The following is a 16,258-nucleotide window of genomic DNA, read 5'->3' as shown; positions in this document are numbered from 1 at the left end:
GTAAGGTGAGAGAGTAAAATTAAATGCTAATTTCTGACACCAAACTGAGTCAGACATGACATCTGTGCTTCTCAGGTGACAGCCGGCTCTATTGAGCATGCGCCAGAGAAGGCCAGGTAACTTAAGCCAGACACACACAGTTACACAGTATTTGCTACAGCACTGTGGCAACCAGTAAATGATGGAGCTCAGCTGAACTCCCCCAGCTCTAGAGAGTCTCACGGTGGTACGGATCATTCTTATGGATTAACATGTCGGTGGAGTGTGCCATACCATCAACACGGGTGGATCTTTGGGTTCTAGTCATCAGGTAAGCAGTGTGTAATGGGTTTTTAAATGATCTTGCACTCTAATCATTATTACTTTGCTTTAGGTGTGCAGATGTTCATAAACTAAACTCAGACAGGAAGCACAAAAATGACATTGCAGGAAAAAAAAGTCCTCACAGGCAGTTGGTTCTCTCTTTGGTATGGTGAATGTTAATCAGCTGTGAGTATAGTTGCTCCTCTTAAACTATTTTAACTGTCTAGTCACTTGCTTGCAGGATTGAGGGAGATGATGATTAGGTGATGCTGGGGATCAGTCAGCTAGTGGGTTACAATGGACTGAATGAATCACAGAGTGAGGCAATAGTTTTTGATGGGCCAAAGACTGAAAATATGGAGGAAAAAAAATAACATTTAAATCTTATGGCTTACAGATTAAGATGACATCTAAAACATCTCATGGCTCACACAGTAAGTGCCTGAGTGAAATCCACTGTAATGAAATGGTTTGAGGTGAGTTATTAGTTCATTAACTGACAAGGATTTCTCAGCTCAGACCAAACCTGGATTACCAACCAGGCAAAGTAAGTAGGTAAAATAATGTAAGTAAGGGCCCAGACCCTCAGGGGCTTGAAAGTTTGTTTGTGTGGAAATCACTTTGTTTGTATGGTATTACACATACAAAAGCATGATAAAACATAAAAATGCTAATCACTTTAAGGTGGGTCATGCATTTTTACCCCGTCTCCTAATACCTTAAATATAATTTTATATTATGTGTGCCTGTCCTTAAACAAATGGGGTGGCCTCCCTAGTTGGTTAAGTCAGCCTTGATGTAAACCAGTCAGAACAGACACACTGATGAACTACAGTCAAATAGGCTCCCAGGAAGTGTGCTGGGCTTTGAGGCCAATTTTTGTAGTGACCCAACAGTGTAAATTGTCATGTAATGCCATTAGGCCCTGAAAGACTTTTCCCCCTAGACTTACATTGTGAAAGAGACGTCTGTAAATCAGTGGATACCTTTATTGAGTGGTACAACCCCTCTGAAATGACTAGTTTCACGTTTAGGATTGAATCCATTCAGTCTGATAACATATGGAAAGTCTAGAAAACCTGCAAGATCGAATCATTTTGTGTCCATTCAAGTTAATGGAGCTTTCAATAAGAGGTAGCTGGCTCAGGCAGCAAGAGTCTCTAATGCGCCTGCTTAATGGACCACACAGTGTGAAAGCAATGCTTATCATCTGAGCGATTTTACAAGCGGTAGTTCAACTTTTTTGGCTCCACTTGGGCCCCCAGGACATGCACTAGGCTTTGAAGCTAATTTTCATAGTGATCAAACAGTGTAATTACCCCGTCACGTGATGCCCTGTGCCCCTTCTCCAGGATGACTCGTTTCACAATCAGGGTTTGATCCATTCAGTCAAATAACATTTGGAAAGTCTAGAAGAGCCACACAATCTAATCATTTTGTCCTTATTCAAGTTAGAGAAGTGCTCAGCTGGAAGTAGCCAGCTCAGCCAGCGGAAGTCCGCTTTATGGGCCACACAGTGCAGAGGCAGTGCAGATCATCTGGGAAATGTTATACGTGTCAGCTGAACCATTTTGAACCAGTTTGAACCACTGGTCTCATGCTCTACTGAGCAACTTTCATAGGAATAAATGGGGCCTCACCTCCAACACTGTATCCAGTTCCCTTTATACACCCATGCTGTCAACACTACCACTGCAGGTAGCTTTAGATGAACACATCAAATGGGTACCAACTATAGACTGTATGAAAAGCTGGATGATGTGTCTCCACTTATCCCCTTTGTACAAAAATAAGGCCGAAATATCCTGGATACTGCTACTGCCATCTCAAATTGGTGACGTCATTTGGAGCAAAAGCCTGCACAGTAGTGATCTCCACTGGTAATAAGTTCCCTTTTGGCTCAGGTTTGGTCTCAGCTCCTGAGTAAAATTTCTATCTCTTTAGCTTCACTATAGTGCGGTACCCGTTTGTCCTCTGGTACACAGCATCGCAGCTTCTTGAGAACCACTCATCAAAACAACTTTTGGCTGGACACTGCACTTCCTTGGGTCTTAAGCAATACAACTACTATTACATAGTTTCGTTCCCTAACAATGGTAGAGCATATGCATTATTTGGGTGCTAAAGCCCGCACAAACATTTCATGGACTCAGTAAAGTCGAGGATGGCTATTTGCGGTGACAAAAGCATTAATTCCTTAAGTTACACCACTAAAGCTTGAAATGTTTGAGTTTGCTACAATGTACCATCAGGAGTCTCTTTCATCATCTGTTGTTGGATGTACCTTAGTGAACGACAGAGAGTGCGTTGGATTCCATGATGCATTACAGACACAGACACATTACTAATAAATATGTCTTGTAGATCTTAAGAACTTGCACTCAACACTCCTTAGGTCCTCAGAAATACAGCCACCAAGTGTGAAGTTCCACTTTCTTCACATCTAGTTGCTAACTTTCTGTCATTCGGAGCTAAGCAGAGCTATCAGAGATTTTTTTGTTGGAAACTGCTGATTATGATTTTATATTGAGGGTTGATGAGAGCATAAACACACAGTCATGCAGTCTTGGCTCAAACGCTGTACAGGCACAGGCCCAGGGGCCCAAGGGGCTCCTGGACTTCACCTGCAAAATGTCTGACAGAAACACAAACTGATAAAAAAGACATGCAAAAAAATCCCACACTTGATTCAATTCACAAATATGTAAAAAAAAAAAAATGCTTAAAATGCTCTCAAATACTTAACTACTTAGTGCTGCAGGTTTAAGTGCAAGCTGTATGTCACTGTATGCAGCAATTATTACTCAAATTCTTCTTGTCATTTGAGGTGAAATTGCTCAAAGTCTGTCAGCATATAACATCATCATACTCTGTTCTCTGGTCAGTCATGTTCACATTCTGTTGACCTACTCTGATTTATGGACTCTACGAAAACATAACCATTGTGGAGTGACTCATATTTGTTCATCGGAGGACAGCTCACCAGAGGAAAGTCCATTAGGAAAAGAGCTTTAGCAGAAACATGATAGGCCTCATTCTGCTACAAAGTCTGGCTGTCATCCATCAGTCAGCATCCTCTTGGGACAACCTTCACCTCCCCTAATGATACCACACACACACGCACACACACACATGCGTCACGTCAGTTCATTGCCAACACATTTATCACTGTTTGTTTGCCTAGCAACTCAGAATAAACAGTGAACAAACATGACAACTGGCTCACTGGCGAGTCATCAGAGAGGTTCGCAAACTTTGGTGCAAGGACACAGTGAGGTTTCTGACTGGCCTAAGCAATAAGATGAAGAGTTAAATTCAGTTTCTTTTAATCTTTACAAACTAAATTCACATGTGAAAATGACAGACATCACAATCTTTTCTTCAATGTTACTGCACTTGTGCCTATTCTGAGCCAAGATTATTTATGATAATGGCCCGTGACATGTTTTGTATGTTTTGTAAACATGGAACATAGATGTATAATTTTCTGGACAAAAACACCCCTGTCACAAAATTAGAGGGCTTGAAGAAAAAGAAGAAAAAATTGGTTATTGTAACAATTTTGGGCAAGAGAGGTTTTTGCAAATCACTCGCAACCAAATGTCACTGTGGTCAAGAGGACAGAACCCAAAGCCAAAAGCACAAGCAGTGCCACTGGCGATAATTGTAATAAGTGCTGTTTTCAATCTATGGACAAAGGACATGAATATAATGAATGAATATAATGAATATAGGGTCCTGGGGGGCTGGAGTCTACTCTCACCTGCACAGAGCTGAAGAGACGTGATACATGATTATGATGTAATTCCAAAAATGTGATGATATGTTTTAATTGGCCTAACAGATGATGATCATGACAGTGATGCAGCTGTATCAAGTTACTGCCCTATGAAAGAGATGCTACCTCATCACCATGTTACCTTGACTGTAACACAACATGACCAGTAAGTACCACACACAATGGATTCCCATTATCAGTTTCACGATAAACAAATAAGACTGTAAGACACTAAATGTGAAATAATATTGTGGGACATATTGTAAGGTGGAATATGTAAGATGTGGCCAGAATTTTTGTTTAAAACATTCAAATCATGAACTAACATTATCAAGACGATTTTAAGAAGTAACAATCAAATCAGCCAACCCAGGCCTGTTCTGTCTTATAGGCTAATACCATGTGTACCTTGAGAGGCAACAGTGAGTCATTGTAGCTCCCAGTATGCCCTCAGTCCAACATGAAAGGACAAAGAAGTCAAGTCCAGCATTAGTTTTTGTTTCGAGACACCTGTGTTTTCCCCAGACATAAAGTTCAATGATCTTTTTATGTCCTAGACTTTTTCCTCCAAAGTTCACAGTTGCTACCCATTTCGACAGAGGTGGGGGCCAGATGTAGCCAAACCAAGCTAACCAGGCCTAGCTAGCCAGCAGGCTCACCAGTCCTGTTTGGTCAAGGTTTGTGTTCACAATCCAGACCAAGAATATATATCCCAGTTCAGACGATCAGAGGTCAGAAATCCACAACAGAGTGCTCCAGGGATGATGTTTTTCTGTAGGCCAATGCACTGGTTCTCCCATCAAAAAGCCTGTGGAATTTTTCCATTGGACTCTGGATTATTGCAGAAAATCAGCTCTTTGGCAAACAAACATTCATGATACTTACACATTTTGTTCAGCAAGATAATCTTCACAAATGAACACCACTTTTATGATTTTTGAATCCTAAATGCCACCTCCAGAAGTAAAAAGCCAATGATAGGCTAATAAACAAACTACACTACGGTCACATGACCCACCATTGCCACCATAACGAGACTGTAAAGCCATGTTTGGCGTGGTGCGATGTGATGATGTCTTGTAGTCTCATAACTGCCGAGTGGGGTATTTACTGACATTTTTTATGTCATTCAAAAAAAAGTGAAAGTCTCTTGCTTGTGTGAACCACATACATTATTTCAGGTGTCTAACCATAATGCTACATCATTTCCGGGTTTTAGGACTCAATCCTGGTGCACTCTGCACTGGTGTGGTTGTGCCACTTCAAGCTTGTATACAGCCAAGCTAAGATAGCTAGACTAAGCTGGCTTGCAGGTTTACCTTTCATCATTCACTCAAGTCTGATCTTAAATCGTCTCAGTCCAGGTGCTGGTCAAAGCCAAAATATGTCCAGAACCAGATAATCCAAGGTTATATAATCTGTAAACCCAATATCTATTGTTTTCAGGCAAAGACTGTTGAAGAGGCAGAGAAACACAAAGCACAGACGGTGCAACAAATGACAACACAAACCATACAGAAAAAGGTTCCAAATGGTTTTGATGTGGTTGTTTCTTGATACTATGGTCTTGCCAAAACTGAGCAAAGCAAGTTATAAGGTAAACTATAGGCCGATGCCGCATGTGAAGATCATTAGATAGCAGTGTTATTTAACTGGATCTCAGAGTTTCAGCGGTTTGGTCAAATTTTGCAAATTCTTGCCCTGCAGTTGGCTCGGAGGTGAAATGCTGTCCCCCCCATTAGTCTGAAGCATGTGGCCTGGCATTACAAGTTGCACCTTTAACAGTGACGTATGTTGCCTGACGTAGTTGAGAAACTGAAGATTTAGACAGAAGAAGAGTTTTAAGTGAGAACGAGTGTTGTTGCTGTTGCTAGCCAGTCATGTTGTGTGTAAATTGAGAGGAATGGCACATAAAGTTCCAGAAGGCTTATCTTTGACTCCCATGGTTTTCTGTACTGTTGTTTAACAGAAAAAGAGTGTACCCAGTGTTTAGGGACATTATTATACAGTAATTACCTGAAGTAACACTGCAAACTAGTTTGGTGCATTGACACCATTAAGAAGGTTTTCTTTTGCTAATTTCCAGTCTGTTATTTTTCAAACAGTTTTAATTTGCAGAAAATGTGAATTTGTCTGCAGGTATTTTGCTGATGTTGCTGTTGACAGTCATCAGAGCCCAGCGTGTGACCCCTGTCCCATCATGCCCTGCTTCCTGTGTAGTTTGTTCTGAAGATGCCCTCATCTGTCACAGACTGGCTCATATTATTGGTAACACTCAAACTTACAGTAAAAGACAGCTTTTGTGTTTTATGCATCCTGTCTAAACAACCCCTGCACACATTGCAGTAATATGACAACCTTTAAAGCATATTACCCATGAGACTTCATGTTCAGCACTGTACTATATGTGTTGACTGTGTGTGTGACCAGAGGCTCCAGACACGACCCAGGCCCTGCTGCTAACAGAAGGTTCCATCTCCACAGTTCAGCCTGCCTCCCTGTCTGACCTCAGCAACATTACAGTCATAGGTCAGTCACTACCTCTGCGTGTTAGTGTCTGTGTGTGTGCTCGCCAGTGTGCAGGGTTGTTGATTTTACAGTTATTCTTAGGAAGAGGAGAATGGGCAGATAACAACAAGGTAGCTGCTTGCCAGATTCACCCACCAGGAGGGAAATTCTACACATAGTGGTTTTATAAGGCTGCAAGTGGAAACTAAAAATATATCTGTCTATCTTCCAGGTTTGAGTCATAACCATATCTCAGTTCTGGGTGAACAGTCCTTCAGAAACCTGCCATTCCTCCACACCTTACTGCTGGACCACAACCTCCTGACCAGTCAGGCCCTACAGGGGGGAGCTCTGACCAATCTAGCCCGGCTAGAAGTCCTTGCCCTTGGTCACAACCTCATCAGCATGGTGGGTACATCTTCAGGGGAAAGAATTTAAGAAGATATTTGAAGTAGACTTTTTTTTAGCAGGTTGCTGTATTTTTGATTTAAAGAATTTAGGTGATCCAATGGGTGACATATCATTCTATTACCACAGTCATGATGAGTGAAACCCACACAGGAGATGTTAAGTTTAGCTTCTTGTACTGAGAAAGAACCAACCCAGTCGCTGGAATAAATGTTGGCTTTGTACATATCTGTTACATTTCTACGTTTCATATCTGCTGTTTCATATTTGTTTAAACTTAATGTTTTAATTAAGGTTTAGGCACATAAGGTTAGGTTTAGGAAAACATCCTATTTTGGCTTAAAATACCAGTTTTGTTGTTAAAAAATACAGCTGGACATGTCCCAGATTGTTAAAAAACACCTGCTTATGGGGCGCCCTCTGGCCTAATTGGTAGATTGTGCACCCCATATAGGCCTTTGCAGCGCTTCACTTCCAACACGTGGCCCTTTGCTGGGTGTTATATAATGACTGCAAAAAGTCCAAAGAATAATTTTAAAACACACACACACACACACACACACACACACACACACACACACACACACACACACACACACACACACACTTTTGTTGGTCTCAAGCAGTTGTCTGCTGCTCTCTGTCATATCACGCCACCCACCATCCCCTCCTCTACAGCATAAGAAACTATGCTCATATACATGTAATCTGAACTATACATCATACATATGAAATGTGCAATGCCAACATTGGCTACTGGGTTGAAAGAACTACATGCATTTGTACGTATATAAAGCAGCTTTGAGTACTCTGTGGGACATAATAATGCCTGTACCTTTTCCTCCGACTTTCTGATGATTCCCTGTGTGCAGGTTCAAGGTGGCTGGTTTAAAGGTAGCAAGGCATTGCGGAGCCTGAAACTAGAGGGAAATCTGCTCACCAGTTTGGACTCTGCTTCCTTCCCTCTGAATGATCTCAGAGATCTGGAGAGTCTTGATCTGTCAGATAACCTGATAGATCATCTGCATAGAACCAGGTTAGTGTTCTATATAATCTTCCTTTTTACACCTTGTTTTTCATAATATATTGCACAGAGTGCACAGTTTACACTTCACAGTTTTATACACAGTATATAATACAATAAATATCCTGATCTTAGCTTCAGTGGGTTGGCGAGCCTGCAGTCTCTGGATCTGTCCAGAAACCGTCTGAGTTCTGCTCCTGCCGAGGCTTTTTCCTACCTCAGCTGGCTGACAAACCTAAACCTGGACCTCAACTCATGGAACTGCTCCTGTCAGCTGCTGGAACTGGCTGCCTTCCTGTCTACCTTCATACAACAACCCGACAAGGTGCGCAAGTTCTTTTTCAACATGTACACATCTCCAGGTTTCAGGAACTGCTGTATTAAAATAAAAGATTGAAGTCATAAAAAAGAGCAGAAACATATTTTATGTGGTGATTGCAAATTATACCAGTACTATATTCCCCAGGTGGAAAAAAATGTAAAATGATATTATGTGAAAAAGTGATTACAGTACATTCTGTTTTGAATCAAGTGACAGTTTCCTTATACTGGCTTACTGTTCAGTCTTTTCAAAGTTCTGTCATTTGTTTCTTAAAAAAAAAAATCCTCAAACTTGGTAAAACTAAGGATAGACCGATACATCGGCCGGCCGATATATCGGGCCGATATTTGAGTTTTTTACTTGTATCGGCATCGGCCAATACACGCATGGGTTCGCGGATTTATTTTTCCCTGGCACTTTTTTTCATTTGAAAGTATGTGGTTAAGTTGAACAAAGCTGTTGAATCCTACTGGATTCATACATTTGAATGTATAATAATAATAATAATAATAATAATAATAATAATAATAATAATGATAATAATGATAATATTCTACCTGTTCTATCTCAACTTTCCATCTTGTTTTAGTATTTTTTACTGTTCAGTAAATGTTTCTTATTTTAAACTTGAGACCTGTAATATTTGTTATCATTGTGTCATTTTTTTTTATGTAAATTGAGGGAGCAAAAGCAGTATCGGCCCCAAATATCAGCTCAAGAAAATCGGCAGTCCATAATCGGTCATCGGCTAAGGGTGATGGAAAAAAAACGGTATCGGCATCGGCCCTAAAAAATCCATATCGGTCTATCCCTAGGTAAAACTGTATAGGAAACAATTGAAAATAGACCTGCAACTTAAGAGATCTTACAGGACATATCCTTCAGTTATTTTAAGGAGAAAATGATCAGTTCAAGACCAGCTAACTTAAACCAGACCTCTTCCCCCTCGCTGCTATCAGACCCTCTATAATGGCCGTAGGATGGTGTGTGTGAGTGCTGACAACCCAGCAGTAACCACAGTGCTGGAGCTGACTGAGGCCAACTGTGTCCCATCCAATCAGAACATCACAGTGCAGATAGAGGCAAGAGGCAGCGTGACACCTCAACGGTATGCTCGAGATCTGGCCATCACTGCAGTCATCTGCTTCATTGGTGAGAATGATATAAAACACTTGAAGTTGTGCCGTGATGTCACTGATGAATCAATCTGAAAAAAAGTTGAAGAAAATTGGATTAGTAGATTAGAAATAACATCAGCCCAGAAAACTTTGAAGACATAATTTTTTGCTATCCTCTCTTTCGCCATATTAGTCTATGGGAAAAAGAAAGAAAATGGCATCACATTACAGTTTAAATACACTGTTTGCCCATTAAGAAAATTGGCTTCAAAGCCTGGCACACTTCCTGGGGCCTCAGACACGTGGGTTGTGCGGTGGTTAACATTTGTGTGTTTGCAATTGCTAGCTGTTATGTGTGACCATAACATTGGCTTATAATGTCAACAGTGGCTGCAATAAACAGGTTGAAGTTGCATGGGATATAATCATATGGTGCAGATAACTGTATATACTTACTAATTGTTTAACTGGTCAACAGGCTGGTTGGTGAGCTAGCAGGGGTGCTGAATAGTAACATACAAGTTAGCTTATAAAACAAAGCACCTTGCTGAGCCAGCTAACTTGCTAACCACCAATTAGCAGGCTAGCCAGCTCAGATACTAATGATTAAATTGATTTAATTTAGGGAAACCTATTGCTCACTCATATCTCACAACTGACTTTACACTATGTCACCTATGTGGAGCTACTCGTAGTCTTGTAGGACAGGGTTAAGTGGAATAAGATGCTTGTACACAATTGATATGATTGATGCAATACCTCTACAGATTTACTTTGCTGTTGTGAATGAACCATCTGACTGCTACAATTTCATTCCTATGAAGTGAATTTGATGCAAAATGACAAAGAAATGCTGCTCTCCCCAGGCTCTCAATATGTAATGTAAAACCTGCTACACAACACTACATAACACTGTGAATATGGTTAATTAAAATCCTCTCCGTCCTGTGGTGCTTCAGGTGGCATTGGAGTGACCCTGCTGGTGGTCTTGATCTACTATCAAGTCTCACAGAGGAAAAGACTGAAAGAAAATGAAAGACGAAGTGAAGTGGAAGAGGGGAGCAGCACAGTGGTGAATCACCACGTCAATCACATAGATGTTAGTGAAAAGAGGAGGGACCTCTTCCTGCAAGCACATAGAAGCCAGCCTTGGGACAGGGAAGCCATGATGTTGGATATGAGGACAGATGGCCATGGCGGCCAGTTTGGGTCCAGAACTGATGAAAATGGCCATTTTAGGTGCCCAGACTGTAGCACCAAAGGACAGAGAGAGATGAATCCGATGAGATGGAACAACAGGATGAACGGAGGGATGGAGATAGAGGAAAGAGAGAAGAGGAGAATGAGGATGATGAATGAGGAGGAAAGGAGGAGGCTAAGGACTCAGCAGGGAATACTGAGCAGGGACATTCCTAACAAGCTTCTTTCTCATGGCAACACTAACTCTTCCTCTCATCCACGGAAAGAAACCTTCAGTCAAAGAACAGACACTCTGGCTGCTTATAGAACAAACCGAGAAATGGGTGAGAGCTACAGAACTGACATGGAAGGCAAGAGCATAGGACATGAGACTCTACACTGCGAGAGCTGCCACAGGACATACAGACCACCAGAGCAGAACACAAGACAAGGTAGGATTCATACCAACATGAAAGACTCTGCTCTGTGTGATGGCTTCCCTTCTCAGTACAGACCAAATGACACAGGTAGGAATGTTAACCGCAACCAGTTTGATATGATGATGAACACAGAGTTGAGAAGAGAAACAAGAAACGTAACTTTTGACCTGGAGAGTTTAGGAACCCTAGAGCAAGGACGCAGTCAAGGCGAGGACAAGAGGGAGGAAAAGGCAAAGAGCTCCGGAGACAAGGAGAGAGGAAGAGTAAGAAAACACAAAGCTAAAGTCCAGTCAAGCCGGTTACTGAAGGTGAAACTAAACTTGAACCCGCTACGAAAAAGCAAAGTCCATCCTAAAAGGAAAACTGAGCAGGGCCACTCAGAGAAAAGCGGCTCAAAGAAGAGTAAAGATAAAAGGCAGGATGGACAAGAAAGAGGAGAGAGGGAAGGGAAAGGAAAGTCTGGTAAGAAAACAAAGGATAGCAGTGAGAAAATGAAGAAATCGTCCAAGACTAAAGGATCGACTGAGGATGGTGAGGAAGAGAGGAAAGACGAAGATGAAGGAGGACAGAAAAACAAAACATCCTCTAAGCAGCAAAAAGGCGAGCAGGAAAGTACAGAAGGTGACCAGGGAGAGAATACACACCTTGAAAACTCCCAATCTGGTGATGTAACCAATACTGTCGACCAATCAGCCTCTGCCCTTGTCATTGGACAGGGACAAAACTTGCAGGGTATCCCACATCAGGGAGCTGGATTGGTTCTGGGGAATGCTCAGCTTTCCTCGCACCATCCCTTATCCCTCTCTGCCACTGACAGGAATCGCACTGCCAACCTCTCGTTGCTTGGTTCAGCAGGCTCACAACTGACTGGCAGCAGCCTTTCTCTTCAAGGAGGGAATTTTTTGCTCAGCTCCATGGCTCCAGGATCTAATGCACTGTTCCCCAGTGGTCCAGCTGCTTCTAGCATAGCCATCAGTGGGCCCAACATGACACCAAGGGGTGTCCCAGACAACTTCAGCAGGCAACCAGGGGTAGGCCTCACTTCTCCTGCTGCATCTCTTCTGACTAATACTGTACATGCCAACCCTTTGCAAGCAAGTGCAGTACATACCTCTTCTCTTCATACCTCCCTACCTGTAGGAGTAACCTCAAGTTTAGCAGCAAACCCACCTGTTAATTCTGCACCTGTGCAGTCCTTTTCACAGAGCAAGCCACCCCCTGATAGCTCTCATCTTGTAGCAACACTGAAATCTGATCCAGCCCAAGGACCAGGCCTTCAGACTGGGGAAGTTCTACATCAGAGCCTCACTATTCCAACCCAGGCACATCCAAGTGTGGATGGTTTGTCTGGGGTGACCCCTCAGGCTGGACTAGTGACCACCGTGGAGAATCTGTCTAACAATAACAGCCAGACAGAGACCAGGCGTGTGCATGGTGGGCCCACAGTCAATATGTCAGCTGGGGGTGGTGCTTCAACTGAGGGACTTGCAGCAGGATTGTCAGGAGGCAGCATGCAGGCAGCAGATGTGTCTGTATCAGGTGTCACTGCCCCCAGCATGTCTACACAGAGTGGATCCTCCACAGGGGATGCAGTTGCAGCTGCTGCACTGTTGCAGCAGGAGTACCTGTCAGAGGAAGGAGGATCCTCCCCCAAGAGGAAGCTGAGGCTAGTGCTTCCTGAGAAGATGTCCAGCCGACCACCCACAGCACTGGAGAGGAAAATACGCTAGCTACTCATATCATATTCGATTAATGACATTCTAGTGATCGAAGTGTTTTAATTAAGTTAAAGTAAATGTCATTTTTGGGTGTTTTACAAATATTTGGTGTAGTTTTATTTTTCTAATTATAAACACTGAGTAAAAAGAGTTTGGTGTTATTTTTGGGTTTTAAAGTTTATTGTTGACTTTTGTAACAGCAGTTGAAAAAAATCTCACCTCACCTCAGGGATTTAGGAGCTGTGCTAGGGCTTTGAACTAAACACATGCCCTTCATCAGCAGATGAAGTGAAATTAACAGTTTTAAGATAACTTAATTTGCTGAAGATCATATGGTAAGAAAGCTCAAGAACAGCCACTAAATGGACCTTGATGACAGTGTTTGTCAGGTGCTGTTATTTGGTATGATGTAAAAATTCCCACAGAGATAAAATTGGACTTAACTGGACTAAAATGTTTAAAATTGAATTTTTGGATCCAAGTGGTCAATCTTGAGTACAGTATATTCAGTACCAGTGCTGACACACCGAAGTCCTTAACACCAAAAAACTGAGACAAAATTAAAAAAGAGCTGTGAAATACACTTACAGTCCGACTTTTAAGAAATAATCCTTACAGTTCAGTAATCAAGGCAGCACATGAACCTGAGCAGGAGACAAACTGAAACAGCAGAAACTTTGACCTCTGTGCTGATTGTAGCAGGTTTCCAAGGCTTCTACATGTCGCTGCTGGATTGGGTTTCAGTTTTGGCACCAGGGTGGCTGTTTGCAGTGTGTTGGGTTTCACTGGTCACACTGCTGACCTCTAAATGCTGCCAACAAGCAGTTCGGTTTACATGTACCAAACCTTTACTGTCTGAGCGTCTTCACCAGAGCTGGTGTTTCCTCAACCCTCTGCTGTCAGAGCCCTGAGTCACTGTTATTTGTTACACTGACCCTTCCTTTATTGTTTCAGGGTGCTGTGTGCAGTATTCCTAACATCAGTGTATCATTGTCAAATCAATGGTGCCACCTTGGTAGAATTTAATGAGATCATAAGGAAGATATTTTCCACCAGGAGTGCTCCCAATTCTCAGAGTTGAGACCACATTTCTCAGAAGCTGAGGTGTTACATGTTGCAAAGCGTGCAAACAAATAAAAGAACATCAATCTCTTTCTGCTTTGTGTAAGCAATCCAAAAGGTTTCCATTCATCAAATACACAAAGTAGTCAACCGTCATTTAATTCATGATTGATTTGTTGATGATAAAATGCTACGGACAGCTACTCAAAGCTGCATCAATAGATTTTTTGGCCACTAGGGGGAAGCAAAACTTATGTAAAACCAACAGACTGTGATCTGAAGTTCTTTGAACAGTCACTTGAGGTTGGTTCCAATAACGAGTCAGTCCTCACAGACCCTCTTGTTAAAATGCCCAACTTTACAGCATGTTTACAGCCTGGTACAAAAGCTGGTACAAATTTCCCTGTTCATGACAACTGTATGGGGGTAAGTTTTTATATAACTCACCCGTTTACATGTTTATCAAAATTATGCATATTTAAGGGCAGACAGCTTTGAGTGACAGGCTGTCTGAAGATAGTGTCATTGACTTCTCTGTCAGATCCACCCATCACTCTTCCACAACTCTAGCCTCTCACCCACATATGGTCACTTCTGGCTCCAAAAAAACCAAGGTGGTGACAGCCAAAATGGCAAACTTGAGGCTTCAGAACGGGATTCCATGAGCCAATGGGTGATGTCACAATAGCTAAATCTATTACTTTTACAGTCTATGGGTTCCACCAATGTTCTCTTAGGACAGAAGTCTGATACACATTCTTTTGTACTGAAGCTCCTGATTAACAATATTTTGCACAGTGTTTAATATCTTTAAATGTGACCACAATAAGTATTCATTGTTAATCAGAGAGATGTACTCTGGTCAGAGGGGAAAAGCCTTGGAAGCAGCATTTTACATGAAGTAGGCTACTCACTGTTTAACTTGCTCCTAAGACTTTTCACCTCTTAACCTTCACATAAGCATCAATATTGGGCCAGACTGGACCCTTTGGCGGGCTGGTTCTGGCCCCTGGGTCGTACATTTGACACCACTGATCTGTAATGAGTTGGATTGAGGAGCATAGCTGCAGTTCTCACTTGTTGCCATTGGGGGGCAGTGTGTACCTGCTGACACACAGGCAGACTGTTCATTATAACTGAAAGCTTTGACTCATGACATGAACAGAACTGAAATGGCACTCTCTGGACACAAAATGTAATTAAAGCAGAAAATAATCAAATTCTGCTTAAACACATTATTTTTACAAAATGGCTGATATATTAATTTCATTGTATTTAAGAAAGGCTGACAGAATAGAATGAAACCAGTTATTTTTTATATTTGGTATCATCTTTCAAACATCAGAATGTCAAATGTATACAGCTGTCACTGAGGAAAAACAGAAAAGTGCTATATTTTGCAGAGCACAAGGTTTCCTGAACAGTTGAAGATTAACGTTTAACCATACCGACTGTGGTGCTGGTCAGCATGTGACTGTTTTGTTGAGAATAGACACACTTAAAGTATGGAGCTCCTTTTTATCAGAGAAAACAAAACATAGATAAACAAAGTTAGGCAATATGAGTGATTGATGTAACTAAATACCAGCCTGCACTGACATCAGGACAGCAACACCTTGTATTGTTAGCAATAATGTAACTGTGTCCCCAGGCATGTGTGTGTGAAATGCTAATGTTGTGAATGTAGGAGAAGAAATGCCTGGTGGGCTCTGACTCACCCCCACACCCATGCTCGCCTTGTTTCCACTGAAAAATGGAAATAAAGAACTTGCGATTTATACACACGTCAGAACCAGAAGTGTCCCCTCACCTCTGGCGCAGTCTTGGCTCTTCATTATGCACCAGATGTGGCTGATTATTAATCATAATGGCTGATAGTGTCAATCAGACCAACAACCATCAAGAAGAGGATTGCTGTAAGAAAGGAGCTCCTGTTGTTTAAAGTATAAACACATGGATACATCACAGTGGCTCTTAATCTTAATAACGGCAATAACAAGAGAGACATGACACTGATGCTCATGTTACCTGACATTTGAAGATGTTTAAATGTTGTGCCAGTGGTTTTGTAGGCGTTTCCCAAAGTAACAGATAGTTGAGTCTTTAAGGGATCTGGAAACACCTTTGAAGAAGTGCTAGGTGCTGTTAAACGACGTCCTGGGTTTTCATTTTGGATTTATCTTTCAGTTAAACGAATGCTGAGCTCTGTAACTCGAATGGAATGCTAACACATGAGGCACAAAGTGGGGCTAGACCAAATTTAGCCAACATTTTTATGAGGACTCACAATCAAAACAAGACTTGGAGCCCAGTGCTAGTGAGGCTGTAGGGGAGAACAGGGTTGGTTGTCACATTCATCAGATCTCGCTCCATAGAGGGCGCTGTCTGAAATATTGAG

At 41.9% G+C, this 16,258-nt stretch overlaps 1 protein-coding gene and 1 long non-coding RNA gene across 2 annotated transcripts; one reads left to right on the top strand and one right to left on the bottom strand.

Moving 5' to 3' along the window:
* The first annotated feature begins 191 nt into the window (after positions 1 to 191).
* Positions 192 to 13,040, top strand: lrrc53 (leucine rich repeat containing 53). Its single transcript, XM_049598744.1, has 9 exons — positions 192 to 310; positions 4,148 to 4,247; positions 6,221 to 6,349; positions 6,512 to 6,610; positions 6,822 to 6,997; positions 7,870 to 8,033; positions 8,157 to 8,346; positions 9,303 to 9,495; positions 10,421 to 13,040. The coding sequence occupies exons 2-9, from the start codon at positions 4,241 to 4,243 to the stop codon at positions 12,808 to 12,810; spliced, it is 3,348 nt and encodes a 1,115-aa protein (XP_049454701.1). The 5' UTR covers positions 192 to 310; positions 4,148 to 4,240; the 3' UTR covers positions 12,811 to 13,040.
* On the bottom strand, positions 9,424 to 16,018 carry LOC125902425 (uncharacterized). The gene is made up of 3 exons (XR_007451094.1): positions 15,889 to 16,018; positions 15,671 to 15,774; positions 9,424 to 9,550 (listed from the first exon to the last, which is right to left on the bottom strand). It is a non-coding gene; the product is annotated as an uncharacterized LOC125902425 (long non-coding RNA).
* Between the last annotated feature and the right edge of the window lie 240 nt (positions 16,019 to 16,258).

This window comes from Epinephelus fuscoguttatus, linkage group LG15 (genome assembly GCF_011397635.1).
Source record: "Epinephelus fuscoguttatus linkage group LG15, E.fuscoguttatus.final_Chr_v1".
Lineage (NCBI taxonomy): Eukaryota > Metazoa > Chordata > Actinopteri > Perciformes > Serranidae > Epinephelus > Epinephelus fuscoguttatus.
The sequence above is the reverse complement of the archived record's forward strand: the minus strand, read 5'-3'. Positions and strand labels throughout refer to the sequence as shown.

Coding starts and splice junctions, on each gene's coding strand:
- lrrc53 (XM_049598744.1), top strand. Junction 6,350..6,511: donor CAGACTGGCTCATATTATTG/GTAACACTCAAA, acceptor GTGTGTGACCAG/AGGCTCCAGACACGACCCAG. Junction 6,611..6,821: donor CAGCAACATTACAGTCATAG/GTCAGTCACTAC, acceptor TCTATCTTCCAG/GTTTGAGTCATAACCATATC.